Below are 21,228 nucleotides of genomic sequence, written 5' to 3' on the forward strand. Positions count from 1 at the left end.
GCATAAGCTAAGTCAAGACCCCAGAATCCCCTCGATAAGATAGAAAAAAGTCATGTTGTCGAGGTCAAAAACAAATTTGTCAAAGAAGAGGTAACTTGCTTGCTTGATATCAGTTCAATCCATGATGTAAAGTATACTGACTGGCTAACTAACGTAGTAGTAGTTCCAAAAAAGAATAATAAGTTTTGCATGTGAGTAGACTATAAAGATTTAAATAAGGCGTGCTTAAAAGACTCGTTCTCATTGCCAAACATTGATCAAATGATTGATGCAATTGCCAAGCACGAGTTGATGAGTTTCCTCGATGCTTACTCCGGGTATAACCAAATCAAGATAAACCCATAGGATCAGAAAAAAAAACTTCATTCAGAATGAACTTTGGCACATATTGTTACAATGTGATGCCTTTCAGGCTAAAGAACATTGGAACCACTTATCAACGACTCGTAAACAAAATGTTTGAGAAGAAAATAGAGAAAACAATGGAAGTTTACATAAATAATATACTGGTTAAGTCTTTGAACATAGGTGACCATCTGAAACACCTATATGAGACCTTTGACATCTTGAGGAAACACAACATAAAGCGTAACCTCGAGAAGTGTGCATTCGGGGTCAGCTCCAGTAAGTTCCTGGGATTCCTTGTGTCACAGAGGGGGATCGAGGTTAACCCCGATAAAATCAAAGTCATCGAAGACATACCAGATCAGCTATTAAGCATAAAAGAGGTTTAAAGGCTAACAGGAAGATTGGCCACTTTAAGCAAATTCATTTTCCAATCTTCGTAAAAATGCCATCACTTATTCGCACTTCTCAAAAAGAAGAATAACTTTGAGTGGACACTAGAATGCCAGAAGGATTTGAAGGATCTGAAAAGGTATTTGTCAAGTCCCCCGTTATTGTCACAATCGAAGGAAGGCAAACAACTACTGATATACTTAGTAGTCTCGGAAGTAGCAGTAAGTAGGGGTGTTCATAAAAACCCAAAAAGCTAAACCAAACCGAAAACCGAACCAAACCGACCAAAAAAACCGATACTTTTTAGGTTTGGTTTGGTTTTGGTTTTTAATTTTAAAAACCGATCAAATTTGGTTTGATTTTGGTTTTAATCAAAAGATAAACGAAAAAATCGAACCAACCCGACTATAAAAGTAGCTATTTAAATTATATATTATAGTACATATTAGTCATTTGTATTTTTAGTCTAGTACTTTGCTATTATAATAATCTAATATTTTGCCTTTACATTCTAGTTTGATTGGTAGTTTTCTTTTGCTAAATACAAGAATTTATTTCATGTTAAAAATAATCGGTTTTTAATTGAGTACTTAAATTATTCATCACTATTTGATTCAATTATCATCAACATATCTTGGTAAATGATAGATTTCACAAAGAGAAATTGATTTGGTAATGTTACATTAAAAATGTAGTCACCGAAATATGTGTTTGGTAGTGTACGTCTCATATTTAAGAAAAAAACTGATAAATTACCGGAAAAATCGAAAAACTGACAAAAGCCGAATCGATAAAAAACTGACTTAATTGGTTTGGTTTGATTTCAATATTTGAAAAATCGACTTACTTGACTTGATTTCTTTTTAGGGAAAAAATAATCCAAACCAAACCATGAACACCCCTAGAGGTAAGTGATGTTTTAGTTCGCGAGGACGAAAGTAAAAAATCTCCTATTTATTTTGTAAGTAAAATTTTGACGGGGGCAGAAACTCGCTACCCACATTTTGAAAAATTGGCCTTAGCCTTCGTGGTACCGCTCGAAAGCTAAGGCCTTATTTCATGTCACCCAATAGTTGTGGTGACCACTTTTCCCCTACGGAATATTCTTCACAAACCTGAACTCTCAGGTATGTTGGCTAAGTGGGCCGTCAAAATGAGTGAATTTGACAGAGAATATAAACCCAGGACTGCAATTAAGTCGCAAGTTTTGGCCAGCTTTGTGGTCGATTTCAGTCCGGGACTTTTACCTCTGGCTACCAAAGTAGCAGTAATGGTGTTGGAATAAACATCAGGAGTTTGGACCTTGTTCATAGACGGAGCTTCTAATATGAAAGGGTTCGGGCTTGGCATAGTGTTAACCATGCCTTCCGGAGAAACAATAACGCATGCCATAAAAATTGTGCCTCTGACTAACAATGAAGCGGAATATGAATCTTTTATTGCAGGGCTCAAACTTTCCCGGAGACTAGACTCCGAGGTCATAGAAATAAAATGCAACTCTCAATTGATGGTAAATTAGGTCTACGAGATCTTCGAATCCAAAGAGGAACGCATGCGACAATACGTAATGAAGGTCCAAGCTCTGCTTGCTCGGTTTCAGGAGTGGTCAATTATGCATATACCAAAGGAAGAGAATACAGAAGCAAACGCACTAGCTAACCTTGGATCGTCCACAAAAATGAAGGGATCGGACTCTGGTATAGTAGTACAGCTTATGCAGTCAGTGTTGGACGCGGATAGCTATTATGAGGCAAACACGACTAATTTGGTCTGGGACTAGAGAAACGAGATTATTGACTATCTCAAGCACGGGAAATTGCTTGAAGATCCTAAGGCATCTCGGGCACTATGAACTAAAGCAGCTCAATACAGCTTCAAGGGGAGTCAATTGTACAGAAGATCTTTCTAAGGCTTGTTGGCCCAATGTCTGGGAACCTTTGAAGCTAATTATGTTATGCAAGAAGTCCACGAAGGGATCTGTGGAAATCATTCAAGCGTAGGTTCCTTAGTATTAAAATTAATCAGGAAAGGATACTATTGGCCCCGGATGGAACAAGACGCCAAAGCTTATGTTTAAAAATGTGATAAATGTTAACGCTATATACCGTTGGTACATCAACCAGCAGAACCATTGCACTCAGTTTTGTCACCATGGTCGTTCATAAAGTTGAGAATAGATATCGTCTGATCACTTCCACCGGCCCCTAGCAAGGTAAGGTTTCTTTTAATTTTAACTAACTATTTTTCTAAATGGGTTGAAGCGGGTCCTTATCAAAAGATTGGCGAATGTGAGGTAGATTTCTTGTGAGAGAACATAATTTGCAGATTTGGAATACCAAAAGAGATAGCATGTGACAACGGGCTACAATTTATAGGCGCAAAGATCACAAAGTTCCTTGAAAATGAAGAGGATCACATCTTCACCCTATCATCCGAGCACGAACGGCCAAGAAGAATTAACGAACAAAGTGATTATAAAAAATCTCAAAGAGAGATTGGAAGCAGCTAAAGGTAAATGTTTCGAAGATCTGCCATGAGTACTATGGGCATATCGAACAACGGCCAAATCAAGCATGAGGGAGTCTCTTCTCTCTTGTGTACGGAGCAGAAGCCTTGATCCCGGTAGAAGTAGAGGATCTTACCCTAAGATATTTCCAGGAAAATAAAGAAACAAACAGTGAAGCCATGTCGGAGATGCTCGATGAACACAGGGACTTGGCGCATATTCGGATGGCAGCCCAAAAGCAAAGAATATAAAGATACTACAATCGAAGAACCAACCTTCGTTATTTTAAATTAGGAGACTTGGTTTTAAGGAAAGTAACTCAGAACACCTGAGAATTTAATGTGAGGAAGCTGGGTCCAACGTGGGAAGGCCCCTATTGGGTTTCAGCTGTCACCAAAAAAGGGTCATACGAGCTAGAAAATCAAGATGGAAAAAAGTTTCAAAGCAACTGGAATGTGGCGCACCTCAAGAGATATTATTGCTAATAAGCCTCGCCTATACTGAAAGTATGTGCTGCACTATTTTTCTCTTCGTCCATTTTTTGTCCCAATTGGGTTTTTCTGGTAAGTTTTTTAATGAGGAGGCAACAGAAAACATACTACAAAGGAAGCTTCAGCAACATCAATAATACATTTAGCAAGGCACACAAGCAAAGAACCACTACAAAGCGGTTAGATAGTCTTTTGCTCGATAGCAAAGTACCGAGAAGTTAAGTTTGCTATCGAACACCCAATAGTTCACAAGTGCAAGCCACTGGGGATTGTTAGATAATCTTTGGATCGATAGCATAAATTCCTAAGGGGAAGTGAAGTTCATTATCAAATTGAAGATTATCTAGCAATTCACTAGTGGAATCCTCAAAGGTGCAAAACTTCCAGTGTTCAAATTCGCATTCTTTGCATTCGAACATTGGGGGGATGATACGAGGATATAGCATGAATTGACTGCCACATAGACCGGAATATGAAACGGGAATTGCGACCAGCCCTAGAAAAACAAGTTGTACAAGTTAGCCACAAGAAATGGCAATTTCTTTTTAGCACAACTAATGCTTATGTACTTTTGAAAATGGAATGAATAAAGTAAAGTCATTTTATTTCTATCTTGTTTCTTGTCTGAACGATGAATTAATTTTATTATTTGAAAGTTAAACAAGCACTTCAAATGCTAGTGCTGTAATGAACAGGAGACGTCCTCTTCAAGAGAACCGTAAACATAAGAGGGCCCTTCTTATAAATCCCTCACGTTAAAGGGTTGATGTCGGAAGAATTTGTGCCCGGAATCCGAATACTAAATAATACTCTCATGTTAAAGGGTTGATTTTGGAAGAACTTATGCCCGGAATCCAAATACTACCGGGGAAAAATATACCTGAAGCCTCGCATATCTCGACGTGGAAAACTTGTGAGAATCTTAAACAAAAAAAGATGCAAAGAGCGAAACTTGCACAAACACTTAAACAAAAACAGATGCAAAAGAGCAAAACTTGCGCGAATACTTAAACAAAAAGGGCACAAAGAGAAAAGCTTGCACGACACTTGAACGAAAAGATGCTTCTATTTACAATAAAATTTGCCAAATAGCACAAGTACAAAAGTGTGAAAAAAAAGAAGCAAAAACTAAGATGTTGCATATCCAGGACCAGAAGGAAGAGAAGCATTTGCGCCCCCAGGAGAGGTGGGTAGATCCGCTGCCGTTTCGATATCTTGGACTTCATCATTTTAGCCTTCTACATCATCACCTTCCAGTTCTTCTTCAGTTCCTGAGAACTCAGAACTTGAACCAAAAGAATCGATAGCATTAGGTTGAATCGAAAGACCTTTTTTTGTAGTTGACTCCAGCTCCCGGGTCTTAGCAATTTCGGCATCAAAGTCAATGACACCCATTTTGGCCTCTTCCTAGGTTTTTATCCTCGTGTTGTAGATAGCATATGTTTTTTCAATAATGAGGGAAGCCACTCGGCGCTAAAGTTCTTCTTTAAGCTGGCCGACCTCAGTAGAAAGGTTATCTTGCACGGATCTGGCGGCCCAAGGCTGACATCATATTCGCGGACAGTGGAGCTGAAAACTCTATTATGCTCGAAGGTCTTTTTATGCTTCTCCTCCAACCGAGAATACTTCGCCTCAGCAGTAGTAACTTTTTTCAGTTTTAGTGTTTAAGGCTACTCCCAAATTTCTCAACCTTTCAGCGGAGGCAGCCTTACAATTGGATGCAGCACAGACGACATTATGGAATTCAACCCATTTGGCCTTACTTTCTTCAAATTGTGCCCTAAACGGGGCGACCTCCTAGCTAATGGTTACAAATTTTTGCTCTCTTTGCTGCAACCAAGCCTCTAATTCTATGGCCTTAGCGGCTCATATTTCCAGCTCTGGGAGGCAAACAACATTCTGATCTCGCACGGCCAAAAGTTGATCCCGTTCGGAGGTAAGATTCTCCTTATCACGAATCACCCTTTGAAGGCCCTCGAAAGCAAGGAAGTTGGCCTACAAAACAAAAATGCAAATTCAAAATCCTACCATAACAAAGATAGAAGAAACAATGGGGAAAACAAAGAATATACCGTTGCTGCATTATGCATGGCGTTGTTCAACAAACACTCTCCCGAGAGAGTTTGTATCTTATCTCTATATTTTTCTGAAGCCAAAGGCTTCAGACAGTTAGCAAGCTCTACCAGCTGGGATAACAGATATCATCTGTTTGAGATTGAGAGGGTAACATTCCTCCTCATTTGGGGATCTTTGGAGGGGACACCATAATATTTTCCCAATTCCTATAAACTGGGGACTGGGGAAAAGGGACATCCTCCTCTCGGACATTGTGGCCGGTAGAGATGATGTAGTAGTTGTTGGTGGCAAAGACAGAGTGGGAAAAAAGGATATTAAGCTGATGGCATTGTAGGCTGAGAAGCGACTACAGCGAACGTAGTGCTGGTTGTTGGTTGCTCATAACCGAAGACGGAAGGGACCCGGTACTCAGCCTCACGATACTGGGCACGATGAATTGAATTCAAAAACAGGATTTAGCATTTTCCACCATATCATACTCCTCCCGGAGCGTCGAGGCATTGTCCTCGGTTCGTGTATGTAACTCAACAAATTGAGCATCCTGTTAAGCTAAGGAAAGTCGTCATATTCTATATAGAAAAACCCTCACCTCACTAGTTTTTCCATCATCGTCAATCACCATGGTGTCTATGGCTGGCACGGATACAACACTCATCACCACACTATACGAAGATGGCTCAGGTGTTGCACTCTTTGCCTTTTTATTTTTTTCCCTGTTTGCGGAGGAACGTATCCTTTTTGATTGCTTGTTCTCCGATCGGGGACTCCGAGAAGAATCACTTGTACCAGAAGTAGGCCCGGAGACACTTGTTCGGGTAATAGCTTCTTACAACAGCCTCGACGCGTCAGCGGGACTAGCCAAAATGTCATCCTCGGGGACAACAATTGAGCCCCAGGGTAGACCTGAATTCAACATAAGAGAAGGGTTAATCAACTCCCTTATACGAAGGGTAAAAACAATATGAATCTAACTTAACATGATTTTTGGCCTTCCACCCATATTTAAGGGTCAGTTCCTTCCACGTATGGGTCTCGGGCGTAGTAACATCCAAAATCTTCTGAACCCACTGGTCCAAGCCTTCGGCCCTCAGTGGAACCCATTGAGTTGCTGGAACAAATGAAAGAATAGGAATTAATAATAGCATCGGATGGTCTTTAACTAAAAGAAGAGGCAAACGATGAACTTGCGAGTGCGGTTCTACAATTTCGAATAGGATGAAGTCGTGGCTGGAATGATGTCCTTGGTGGTAACTGCAACGAACCATTCCATCCACCCAAGGTCGTTATCATCATTCATGCTGGATAACAGAGCATGGTCGCCACATTTGCTAAAATTTATCATTCTCCCGCAAAAAATCTTGAGGGGGTAAAGGTTCATAAGTCGAGCTAGGCTTAGCTCCTCTCCTATCTCCTGGAATATATGCCGAAGACAAGAAATTGTCCTCCACATAGAAGGACTTACTTTTGCCAGGCACACCTGGTAGCGGATGCAAAACTCCACAATAACATAGTTAAGCTCCCTACTCAAAGAGAACGGCCCCAAAGTGAAGGTATACGTATAAAATTACATAAAACCCTTCTTGGGTAAGGTTATCCACTCCGCCAGATCGGCAATAGTAGTCTTCCTTCACAGCAGGAATGTTGGAATGATGAATGGAAGAAGGATACACACTAACGGCCCATGTACGAGGGTTAGCGAAAGGATACTAGTCTTCGAAGTCTTTTATTTAGATAAGGATTCTTGGGATGATAGTGCTCACCGTAGGAGGAGGATCATCATCAGCTTTACCTTTTATTTTTTGAGGAGCTAGGGTTTCTGGAAGAAGAAGCCATTTTTATCAGAAAGGAAGAAAGGGTTTCTCTAAAGAAGAAGGTTAAAGAAAAGTTGAAGACAAAGTGCGAGTTGAGTAAAGAGAGTTTGAGAAAGTTTGGAGAATTATGAAGTGTAAATGAAGAAGTTTGATGCGTATAAGTAAAAGAATAGGCGTCTAAAATCGTGGCCATAATTACCACGATAACCGGGAAAAGTGATGCTAAATCATGGGATGACGCACGTTCGGGACATTAAATACGGAGAGATGTGCGTCTAATCAACCGTCAGAAACTTTTCATAAGGGGGTCAGAGAATTTCCCTCCAAAAAAAGGTATATCTACCACTTCTCGTTGACACGGAGTTATGCCACTGGAAAGCAGGGGGACTATCTGTACGGAGTAAAATATTTTCATATTTAATGATCACATGAGAAAGCAACATGTGGAGCCGAAGACAGAAGACAAACGGGCACGGAGGCAATGATCTTGCTTGTCATTGGAGAGAATAATATTCATAAAGACATAATAAATGTCTGTCACCCGATAGCATTCAATGAAGAATATTCTATAGCATTAAGTGCATGTCCCGTTACATAGAATATGGCATTCACTGCCCACCGTTGCACAATCTTCAATGGCACTCATAATATTCATTTAAGAGGGGGCTTGATCCTAGGACCTTGGTCCCTAGGTGTAACTCTAAATAGTGAGCTTTACCATCATTGTAAAGGGACGAATTTTCTTACAAGCATACACTATATTCTATCAAAAGCTCAACAACATCTTACTTTCTTGCTTATTTATATTATTGTTACTGCCTCTGGTAGCTCTACGCCCTGGACAAAGATATATGTTGTTTTATTTCAATTCCAAGGTTGTCTTACATTTCTGTATAATTCATCTATTATTTTTGAATCAAATCGATTCACTTGTCTATAAACCACGTATAAATTCAGTTGTACCATTTTACGGGCAAACACTTTTAATAATGGAAGACCAGGTTATGCACAGGTTAATACTACTTGTATCAATAGAAATCCCTGACCTCGTCCAGCGTTGATCAAATCAGTATTTTAAAAATTATTTTCAGGGCGAGCCCTGGGCGAGGCGCACCAAGAGCGCCCTAAGGCGATAGTGTGGGGTGAAAGTCTCAAGAGGCGTACGCCTAGAAATTCGGGGTGTACGCTTGGGCATTTGAGACGCGTTTTTTTAGTGAGGCGTAAGCCCCAGAGACTTTTTCAAATTAAAGCAAAATTTGTTGAATAAGTCCTTCATATAATACCCAAATTCTAAAAATTCTTCTTGGTAATTACTCAAAAGTTTTAAAAGGAACTGAAATATATTAAACTTAAAAGTCAAGACATTTATTTATTGATTGAAGCTCTAATTCATGGTCTTTCTCAATTCTTTATCTTATCCGCCGGTCTGCTAATATCTACCAAAAGCAATAAATATTTAACTTTTTTTTACAAATACAAAGAGAACTTCATTCTTCTTCATAACACCAAGTTCAAAGTTCAAATTGCAGATTAGTCATCTTTTTTGTTCCTCCATGTAGGAAACTTTATCAAGTTACTTGTGCTTCTAAGTAGTGTATAATAGATTGTTTTGACTAGTTTTTGTGGGGATGGAGCACATCTATATATATATATATATATAACATATTTATAGTTTTCTTCCAATATGCAATTTTACCTGTTTATAAATACTTACTATAATTATATTATTTTATAAATATTAAAAATTAAATACCTATGGGGCTTACGTCTCGCTGAGGCATATGTAAAATGCTTTGCCTTACGCCCACACCTTTTAAAATACGGGATCAAATACACTCTTACGTACCAATTAGTAACTTTTTCAATGTATGAGTATGTATAATTTAAATCCTAAATTAAAATATACGGCTTAGAATATTGAAATTCTCCCCCCACACGTATAGAACCAAGCTTAAAAGTTATGCATAGCCGACTTCCGAAATCCTCTCCTCCAATGTATCTGGGCCACCCAATAAAGACAGGCATGAAACAAAAGAGGAAGCATCACAACAACCAAAAGGTATTTTTCAATTTCATTTGAAGTGGTACTTAAAGAGTTTTGATTCTTTGATTTCCTTTACTTCAAAGGCCCTTTCTTAATTTTTGTGCACATCCATTCTTAGATCAACTCTTGCATGCATGCCTATACAAGGGTTTTTTGAACGTCACCGTTTGCCATCATCATAGAATTGTTAAAAAAAAATTTGTTTTTTATTTGTTTTTTGCCTAAGCTCATTTCAAGAATTGTCCTTTTGGCTTGAGAGAATTGAACCTCCTTTTCGATCTTGTAATTAGATGGAACACTTGTTGGAGAAGGCAAAAATCATTCGTCTCAAAACGCACAACGGCAAATACTTGATAGCAAGCAAAGATGAGAAATCTGTACGCCAAAGCCGTGATGGCTCATCAGTAAATGCACTTTGGTCCGTGGAAATTGTTGATAACCAACATTACCTACGCCTTAAGAGTTGTTATGGCAAGTACTTGACTGCTTCAAATGTTCCATTTCTTCCTAAGGTATTCAAGATTCAAACGACGATATCATTTCATCTGAAAGCTTAAACTGTTATAAAAATCATAATTTTTAATTACTTAATTATGTTATGTTTCAACAGGTCACTAGATCAAGAAAGGTCATTCAGACTCTGCCCAAAAAGTTGAGTTCTGCAACAGAATGGGAGGCTGAACAAGATGGATCGTTATATCAAATTCGCCTAAAGACACGATATGGCCATTTCTTGAGACCCTTTGGAGGAATACCCCCATGGAGAAATCTTGTCACCCATGATGTTCCTCATAGAAAGAAATCTACTTTGTGGGAAATTGATATTATGGAGACTCATTTGGTTCATAGAAGGGTTCAATCTGCTCCAAATTTCCCACAACTTCCTAAAGCATTCTCTTGTGCTTTTACCGAGCACGTATAACCAAATGAGTTGATATATATATCATCCTAATTTATGGGAGCTTTTCATTTTATTAACCCGAGAATCAATGATTTTTTGATACCAGGATGTCCGCCTATAGTTCTTTTGTGCATATCCTACGTTCTGGTTCTTGTCTTATTCTGCTATGATTTGTAAAAAAGAAAAATAAGATAAAAGAAGGATGTATCTCTTTCCTCCTCTTATGAAAGCGGATATATATAGAAATATACAAATTTAGCCTATTAAGATATGTTGTGTCATCATTGTAATAGCGCGCATTTGTATGCAAGACATTGCGTCAAAACTAGCTCAGATAACATAATCAAATACATTATCAAGCACACATGTTGAGGTTTTATAAATGGAAGTCATTCTGGCCTTCAAACGACATACTATATATTTACTACTCCATAAATTTGTTGGTTAGGAATAAGCTGGTTGCAAATATATTGAAATGGTCGGCTCAAAATCTTTGAAGTTGGGCTAGGGTGTCAATTTGATCCCAAACCCATCTAACTTGTCCAATCCGTCCATAAATTAATGGGTTGGGTTACAAATATTTTAGCTCATGGGTCAATTTGGGCTGAGACCAAGTTAACCCATTATATTTTATAGCTCATTCTGACCCATTAAGTAGCCCAAATACAACCCATGAAACTCACCCAAAACAAAAGATATCTCAACCCAGCTTATATAGAAATTTATTTAATTGCCCCAATTTTACTTCTTTTTTTCTTTTTTCAATTTTCTATTTTTTTCTGCACCACCCACCCCCACCCCACCCCTACCCCCGGCAAAACCCCCCTGGCCTCTAAAAAAAATTACTTTTTTTTTTGTATTATTAATTTTCTGTTTTTTTTTTTCTGCACCCCCATTCTGCCCCCCGCAAATTCCTAAAAAAAAATTTTGTTATAAATAGAATTTTATTTAAGGTGAATGTATATAATTAGAGAGATTCTAGGGTTTATTGCTTGGTGGCCAAGTCAATCTCTCCCTATAAATAGAGGGTTCTCCATTGTAATTCATCTCATATCAATAAGAATTCTCTCTCCCTCTCTCTTTCTCTGTAATATTGTTCTAGTCCTTTTATTGTTTCATAACACGTTATCAGTACGAGACTCTAACCAATTGAGTAGAAGCTTTGGGATTGAGCATAATGATTGTCAATTGTTCTATGAACTTCCTTCATGATTAAATTCTGAATTTAAGGTAAGTATTTTACTTTTCTCTTTCAAATTCTTGGCATTCTATAATTTGATTTTAAATACAAGCAAAGAAGATAAATTTTGATTGCAACTCTAATGGAGTTTGAAAGAAATTATAACCACCCAAAGTGGTAAAATTTCTATGTCTTTCCATGATCAAATTCATGTATGATTGTGGGCAAAGAATTGAAAACTCGTTCCATTGAATTTGCTCAATTCTCATTCCCTTTAGAGAATGTGATATCAGTATGTGATAAGTCTGAAAGAAGACAAAAATTATTACTATGAATGTATCAATGGATGTGGACGTGGCAATAGACGAAATTATAATCGTCATCATTGTGGTAATGAGAACAATAAGGATTCTCAAAATAATCATTCACTTTGTGAAAGTAATATTTGTCATCGATTTGACATGAGATTTTATAAAGCACATATAGATGATTCTGGTCCATTCATGATGTGAATGTGACAACATCTGATTTATTAATACATATTCATCTTGGAAGAATATGAACGTGGTAGTGGTAGTGAATATACCACACTCACCTCTAGAAGGAGGTTTGAGATGATATAAGAAAATAATGTCATTATTATGGCATGAATGGTCATTGGTCACGTACCTATTGCACACCAAAATATTTTGGTAATGCGATTATTAAAGAATAACATTAATGCAAGAAACATATCTTGCATATAATTTTGACCATAACCATAATGGTATAACTTTCTCTTTAAAAGAGATATTCGCCATATTGATGTTGATGAATATGTGGTAGTACAAAATTAATTGAGAACTCTGCAAGAGCCAATTATACTATTTTGGAGAAACACAATTGATACCAATAAGGTATTGTATTGTAGTAAGTCTCAAAGAAACTTATTCAGTTTCCAAAGTACACGCGAAAGCAGTTGATTATATTGAGACTATAAATAAAAGAAAGATTTAATATCTTCTATTACTACAACTTGTAGCGGGGTAATATGTATGTGAAAAGTTACCCGCTTTATTCTTCAGTTTGTACTACACAAATAAAAGAATGCCACAATAAAGTAGAACTTTATTGATATAAAACTCATATCATAATAAACTTGGAGTTTATTGATATCCAGTTGGCATAGCTGGTTTAGTCATATCAATTTAAGTATGATGTGCAAAAATAAAAGAGAATTCAAATGAGTAAACATTAAAGAACTAGAAAGTTCTTTACGAATTCTCCTAGGTTGCTTGTTCTCATTAATTAGTAGACCAACTAAAATTGGGATTGAATCCCATAAACGCTGGAAATATCAAAAGTGAATATGGACTCATTCACTTGCCATGTATACCACATACGATGCATCTATGAGATGGTTACATGTGCGATTATTATTAACCCGCAATATGATGCTTTGTGAGGTAACTTGCTCAATAATTTAATTTCGAGCATAATTTCTAGATTTTCTACTCAAGAAAGTTTATCTTGATAAGTTGGTTTACATTACAGTTGGTTTAGCAAAATAATTTATTGAGTGCCTCCACTTAATAGCTAACTATTGCGTATGAGAACAAAGTTACCTATATCAGTTTGTATATTACATTCTCCCCTCACAAGTGGTTCGGGGTCAGGAACCGAATAATTTTATCTTATTATTATTGATGTGCCGTGTATATTTTGATTAGCACCATGACACACAAAGATGGGCTCTCAAAGTTGAGGAAACAAGTTAGTTTTTCTAAAATGAGGGGCAGACATGATAAATACTTGAGAAAAAGTTACGTGGAACGGATTATCATTTGTATATATAGATCCTCGAATATCATAATATGAACTTGAAGCTCATAAAAAGATAATTCGTTTGCAATATATTTCAAAGTATGTCATACGCATTTGCTGACCCAAAGAAAGTAACTATATTCTCATTGCAAATGCTTATATTAAGTCCTACAAGGACAAAGTCTATGGTACGCTTAAACCATATAGATAAACCGGTTTCAAATAAACTTTTTGATAAAGAATATGAGCAAATGATCAAAATGATCATAATAAAGGAGGCAAGTGATCTAGAATATAACATGACATAACACTTCATAAATTCTCATGAGAGATTCAGGTACCTGAATATATGAATGAAGAGATCTCTATGTTATGTCTTTATGAAAAAATATTGGAACCGATATAAAATGTGTCGACGACGTCTATCATAGCGCTAAGTATAGATGAGGATCTTAAGTCTATCGAATATAGACACAAAAGTATTGGCCAAATGGAAGAGACGCAATTCAAGTAGAATTGATTCCATATGAAAGACACATAGTTTTGGACATGTAGTTCAAACACTTGAAAGTATAAACTATAAAGTCAATGATGTATGCAATTACTTTTATCAATCTTATATGTCTAGCATGACATGAAAACTTGATATGCATCTAAAGTCTATTTATATGGCTTATATGACAATCCTTGAAGGATTTTAATCGCTTAAAGCATATACAATTCTTGGTCCTGAAATACCATATCCTAAGTGCAATTTATGCACAAAAGTATCTTGCTATAACTATAAGCATGATAATATGATAGCAAGAGTCTTTACCCCTATGTGAAGATATTGAAATGACAATTCCAACAAGATCAGATGAAGACAATACTTCTATCAAGGATGATGATTTCAGGGTGAAACAAATTCGTTGAAGTTAATATGGCTGATTTGTTTATCAAATCTCTACCAATGATATTTTGAAGATGGTGCACAAGATTGGGATGAGAAGGCTCAAGGATGTGAATTGATGCTCTCATCAGGGAGAGTTAATGTACGTTGTACTCTTTTTTCCTTACAAGGTTTTGTCCCATTGGGTTTTCCTTGCAAGGTTTTTAACGAGGCAACCAAAAGGCGTATTATTAGATATGTGTACTCTTTTTCCTTCTCTAGAATTTTTTTTTCCCATTGGGTTTTATTTAGTTAAGGTTTTAACAAGGCACATTATCTGTTGAATAGACATTCAAGGGGGAGTGTTATAAATAGAATTTTATTTAAGGTGAATGTCTATATTTAGAGAGATTCTAGGGTTTATTGCTTGGTGGCCAAGTCAATCTCTCCCTATAAATAGAGGTTTCTATTCCATTGTAATTCATCACATATCAATAAGAATTCTCTCTTCCTCTCTCCTTCTCTGCAATATTGTTCTGGTCCTTTTATTGTTTCATAACATTTTTACTTTTTTTTTTTAATTTTTAATTTTTTGTTTGTGTTTTCTATTTTTTTTTTGTTTTTCTGCATCACCCACCCTCCTTCCCCCCACCCCCAAAAAAATTTTCAACGTAAAAGGTTTTTTTTTTATGCAAAATGAGCATGGTTCTAAAATATGGGTCAAGTTGGGCGTGTTGGGTTATGACCCATTGTTTAGCCCATCTTGACCCAACCTATCTTAGCCCAAGTACACTTTGGACTGGATTGGGCAATGACTCATTTATTGACCTAACCCATCTTGACCCGCCCAAATTCAACCTAACCCATCTTAACCCGCCCAAATTCAATCCAACTCACCCATTTGCCACCCCTAAATTGGGCCAAAAGATTTCAATCCAATTCGGAACTCAACTATGATCAATATTGTGGACATCTTGAAGATAGCTAATGTTCATCTGCGGGATTGGCTGTATATATATAAACAATCATCAAAGTCAGCGCTCATGAAGTAGAAGTTATGGTACTCATTATCATAGACGGATTAGTGTAGATTCAACAGAACTCATTACTTTCTGCTTGAACTATGTATGATAAGATAATAAGATCACACTAGCTAGCTCATTCTTTAATTCACTAGTATTTTAAATTCTAATTCACCTCAGCATTACCCAATAATGCATGTACAGAGCAAAAGAAAATTATAAGCAGCAAGAGTACTCTATCTCATGATGCGTGGTAATTAAATGTAAATCATAACAAAATCCATAAAAGAAAATTAATATTTGTAATGTATGGAAATTAGCAGAAATCCTGACCTTTGTGAAGCGAATAATGAAATAAATTTATGGAAAGAGAGAGGAACTTGGGTTCCACCCTTGCTTTTCAACAAGAATGCAAAGTGCCATCTCTCCTGCGACAAGAATTCCCACGTCTCTTTGTTCTCTTCTTTTTCCAACTACTTATTCTAATGAGTAATGGGTGCTAGATATTTAACTGCAAGTACCTAGCCCCATTTCTTCGGACCTCATACATAACGGGAGCTTAGTACATTGAGTTGTTCTTTTACCTAGCCCCATTTCCCAACTAATATATAGAGCCAAGTCCGCTTCCAAATTGCTTAGTTGTCCTAGATATGAAGATATGTACCTACCTATTCTATGAGCTTTATTTTTTTTTATTTTTTTTTTCTTCTGAAACCCTAACCTCTAAGGTTTTTTCGATTTCTCTTAGATCTACTTCAGATCTATATTTTTTTTTTTTGGCAATCCGCTAGGCAAGCGCCTAGGGCTAATTTTTTATTAATAAAAGAAAAGAAAAATACAACAATTAGGAACAGTACAAATAAGGGGGACAATAGCACCGGTATTGTTACCCATATGTCTTGGCTATATAATCACTCATCTGCGCCTCACATTGCCTTATGATGGCAGCCTCATGTAGAGGATTCATGGTGTAGCTACCGGCAAAGTCTCATGAGGGCATATAATCTCATAGCCGTGTGGATATTTTTCCAAAGGCATAGGACCAAGGCAACACTAACCGTGTCTATACCTTACCCTACTAATCCTATTGAGGCAGAGAAAAGGCCTCACCTACTAGCACGCATGTAAAAAATAAGAACTGGAGAGTACCAAATATTCAATGATCATCACAGAGTTTATAACATACTTTGTGATGATATTACAAATGAGAATACTAATAAAGTGGTATAATAGAATGAAGTATCAATTTGGTTCATGTCCCTTCTTTTGCAAACTTGTAAAATCTTCAATTTTTAATTCTTTGTTGTTTTCCTCAACCGTGTTCAAAATGTATTCAAAAATTATTATTTCTTTTTTAAACGGTTAGACCTCGTTGATGTAGTTGGGGCAGCCTGCTTTTGTTTGGCAACTCTCATTGGAGGTCGCCTAACATTTAAACAATCACTAACCTTGTCGTCCCAACTATTTTTCCTTGTATGAGATTTTCTATTTTTTCCGCTATGCATAGGTGATAAATCACCTTTTCTTGTTGTATGTGCGCGGCATTCTTTCAAAACTGCATCTTCTTCTCCTTCCTCATACATATCTCTACCCACAGATACTGGATCTGGCATGTCTTGTAAAAATTCTTGTGCCATCAAACCATTTCCATCTTGTTTGTTAACCATAGTTGCCTTGTTTTGACTTTGTTTTGTGCCTTTCACCTGGTTGCTGGTCCAATCCCCACGCCCAGTGCTACCAACTTGATTTGTATTTAGAGAATTTAGGGGCTTAGAACTTACCATTGCATCAAGTAGCTTTTTGTCCTCCATCGTAATAACAGGTGCCCTTATAGATAACTGTTGTTGTCCAGCAGTTGAAGAAGTTACTGCTGCTCCTGCATTGTTTTCATTCTGTTGCTGCAATGCGTCGAGCAACTTTCTATCCTACAAAGTGATAGCTGGTGGCGTTGTATCCTGTTGCTGTTGTCCACCAGTTGGAAGTGTGACTATAGCTCCTGAGGTATTTGCATTCAGCTGCTGCTGTCCATACTTTTGACCAGCTGGATCAATCTGGTTACTAGGTGTGGCTGCATTTTGAACTATGTTTCCAGCTACTGCATCCTTGACTTTTAGAGCAGCAACTGGAGAGTACCTGGGAATAAAAGCTGGAGCGTTGAGATTCAACATGCTTTTGTGGCTCGTGTTTGGTATACCATCTGGTTTAGGCAGTGTTATTGAATCAAGTTCTTCACCTGCACTCTCCTGATCAACCTCATGATCTGCCTCTTCAGATGAGTATCCAGCAAAATCAACACCACAATCTTCTTCATCATCATACTCACGCTGGTCATCCCAGAGCTTGGATTTAATTGCCATCGCCCTCACATTTGCACTGATAACCTCATTGTTATTTCCTGTAGAATGGTGGCAATTTTTTTTACAGATAAATATATGTTCATAATAAATAATATATTAGTAACTTTGAAAATAAGACAAACATTATGGTGTAACAAATTAAATTACACCAAATATATAAAATAAAATAAAAATAGTGTACATTATCAAAAGTAGAATCCTCTCTTCAATATATTAGAGCAGAAAACACACAAAGGATGGACGAGATGGGGTTATGGAAATAAACTGCTAGTTGTGCGAGGTGCTAGTTGAGTCAACATCCGAGGTTGAATGAGCTATGATCATTTTTGAGGTAGAGGCCACATCAACGAAGAAAATGTTAAAGTCTATAACATTTTAGTTTAAACTTACAATTATACCCTTAATGAGAAGCTTTTATAACCACACAAATACTCTGGCCTCTTTTTAACTTATTTAGGACCACAAATTCTAAAAGTTTTCACTTTTTCTTAAACTCCGTATCCAGTCAAACAGGTTCATATAAATTGGAACGAATAGAGTAGTACATATATAGATGGATGAACAAGGCCCTATTACAGCTATAGCTGTATATTTTGAGTAAAATTAATACTGTTAATTACAATTTGACGTATACATTAGAACATCTTATGCAATTAACTTTGTGAATAAGTTCTTGAATTGTTCAATGACTCAATATATAATGTTCGGTTGGTTTAGAGTTCGTAATTTGAGTTTTTGAAAGGGGAAAAACTCAAAAACAAATTAGATTACGAACTCCAAAACTTGGAACAAACATCACCGACAAGTATAATTTATAAGGGATATGGGCTAAATGAGTTTGATTTTATCATTAAAAAAGAATTTTTAATATGGTATGATATGCCAAATGGGTGCTTTTTATTGTCTAGAGTAAAGAAAAAAAATTAATAATTGAATGACTCTATTATTCCACAAAAAACAAAAATGACTTTGATAGGTTATTCTCATAAGCTCGTGACCTTCATGGAATTAAGAATCAAATTGAAGAAACTCATCAATTGGGTCTACTCCTCACAGGATATCATTTTATGGACAAATTCTCATTTTACTTTTACTTTTTTCTTTTTCCAAGGCCTAAGAGGTGGTTTTGCTTTGGTAGCGAAAATGATGGCTTGGGCGCTGAAATTTGATGAATTATACAAGTAATATATTTTATGATACTTATTTCATGTTGAACACGGCGATACCAAGGTTAAAAGCGTTGAATTGCATCATCATCTCACGATTAACAAAAAATATGTCAGCTAGCTTCATGTATAAGCTAATTATTTTAGCAACTGGAATATCAAGAGTGACATATATATATATATATATATATATATATATATATATTCAACGGAAAATGGCCAAATATACCCTTGTATTATCAGAAAAGGTTTAAATATACCTCTCGTTATACTTTGAGTCCATATATACCCTTGTCGTTATACTATTGGTTCAAATATACTCCTTTTCCGATAAGTTTGTCCAAAGTGGACATCCAATCCTACGCGACACTGACATTTATGAGGTGGATGCCACATGGCTTGCCCCCTCGGGGTCCCTAACCCATTTTTCCCCACCCTTCTATTTTTTTCTACCACGAAAATATTTTTCCCCTCCATCACTACTACCACCATTACCGCTATCATGAAAAATATTGTATTTCAAATTTTAGTATTTTATATATGGCTTAGGGGAGCTGAGGTAGCATGCCATGTGGCATCCACCTCATCAAATATCAGCGCCACGTAGGATTGAATGTCCACTTTGGACAAACTTAATATAAGAAGGATATATTCGAACCAATAGTATTACGGTAGGGATAGATTTGGACCCAAAGTATAACGAAAGATATATTTAAACCTTTTCTCATGGTACAGGGATATATTTAGCCATTCGCCGTATATTCTAATACAATTATTAACTAGATTTTGCTTAATCAGGGTATGGACTACATGTTTTATTAAAAAGCTTACAAAAGACTGTTTGCAATAAATTTGTGCAGAAAAATAAAACTGCAATCACAATTAACTATAAAGGAAAAAGAATTTTATTAATAAACATTGTGGGTTACAACTCTGTTTATCCATTGATTCTTCCCTCCAATTTGTTATCTGTAATTCGAGGACTAAGCAGCGTATTTCTCAAAGGTAGGATGGTATGCATCTGCTTGATATATTTGATGATCAAGAAGCATGTAGCAGCACTTCATTGGGATCTTGAATGCTTCTATAACTTTGAGCAAAATATATTTGACATGTCTTTGATCTCTTAATGAATATTCGAAGAGTTTTATGAAATTTTGGATATCGTATATTTGATCTCTTTGTGCATATTTCGAGAGTTTATAAAATTGCTAAGATGGTTTTTGAAGGACATATGTAGCCTTATTTATGGGCATAAATTAGGGTTTGGGTGGAGTAGCACCAAGTAATCCTAATGGGCTCATCTTGTAGAGGCCCTAGTCCAAATTTTTAATGCACTAATTTGACAAATTCTCATTGTCTATAAATGTCCCCTACTTCAAGGTTTGTCGGAGTGTAGGCTTACCGAAACTTTAAGAAGAAACTTAAAGTACACCTTTGATCTTGTGTTGACAACGTGTGCTAAACTTCGACGAACATGGAATAAGAGATATTGCCCCAACTAGTTTTGGAATTTTGCAGACCTTGCTTTACAAGCGGAAGAGATGAAGGCAGAATTGGCCCAACTAGGCGTGCCAATTTGCTTACAATAAATTTGGGCAGAAAAATAAAACTGCAATCATAAACAGCTATGAAGGAAAAAGGATTTTATAGATAACGTTGTGGGTTACAACTCTGTTTATCCCTTGATTTTTTCTTCCGATTTGTTATCCATAATTCGAGGGCCTTAGCAGCGTATTTCTCGAAGGTAGAATGATATGCATCTGCTTGATATATTTGATGATCAAGAAGCATGTAGCAGCACTTCATTTGGATCTTGAATTTTCTAGAACTTTGAGCAAGACATATTTGACATGTCTTTGATCTCTTAATGAATATTCCAAGAGTTTTATAAAATTTCGGAGATCGTATATTTTTGATCTCTTTGTGCATATTTCGAAAGTTTCTAGAATTGTTGAGATGGTTTTTAAAGGAACTATGTAGCCTTATTTATGAGCATCAATTAGGATTTGGATGGAGTAGCCACCAAGTAACCCTAATGAGCTCATTTTGTAGAGGCTCTAGTCAAAAATATTTAATGCACTAATTTGACAAGTTTTTAATATTTACAAATGCCCCCTACTTCAAGGTTTGTCGGAGTGTAGGCTTGCCAAAACTTTAAGACGTGACTTGAAGTACACATTCGATCTTGTGTTGACAACGTGTGCTAAACTTCGACGAATAGGAACAAGAGATATTGCCCCAACTGGTTTTAGAATTTGC

General features: G+C 36.6%; 1 protein-coding gene across 1 annotated transcript; it reads left to right on the top strand.

Annotated features, from left to right (window-relative positions):
* Positions 1 to 9,705: 9,705 nt before the first annotated feature.
* LOC107760744 (uncharacterized) lies at positions 9,706 to 10,669 on the top strand. The gene is made up of 2 exons (XM_016578844.1): positions 9,706 to 10,178; positions 10,277 to 10,669. Exons 1-2 carry the CDS (start codon positions 9,957 to 9,959, stop codon positions 10,586 to 10,588), a joined length of 534 nt encoding a protein of 177 aa, XP_016434330.1. The 5' UTR covers positions 9,706 to 9,956; the 3' UTR covers positions 10,589 to 10,669.
* The last annotated feature ends 10,559 nt before the right edge of the window (positions 10,670 to 21,228 follow it).

This window comes from Nicotiana tabacum, chromosome 3 (assembly GCF_000715075.1).
Source record: "Nicotiana tabacum cultivar K326 chromosome 3, ASM71507v2, whole genome shotgun sequence".
Taxonomy (NCBI): Eukaryota; Viridiplantae; Streptophyta; class Magnoliopsida; order Solanales; family Solanaceae; genus Nicotiana; species Nicotiana tabacum.

Bases quoted from the DNA above. Each gene is read 5' to 3' on its own strand.
- LOC107760744 (XM_016578844.1), top strand. From the start codon at position 9,957: ATGGAACACTTGTTGGAGAAGGCAAAAATCATTCGTCTCAAAACGCAC. The intron at 10,179-10,276 runs GTATTCAAGATT...ATGTTTCAACAG, and splicing joins ATGTTCCATTTCTTCCTAAG to GTCACTAGATCAAGAAAGGT.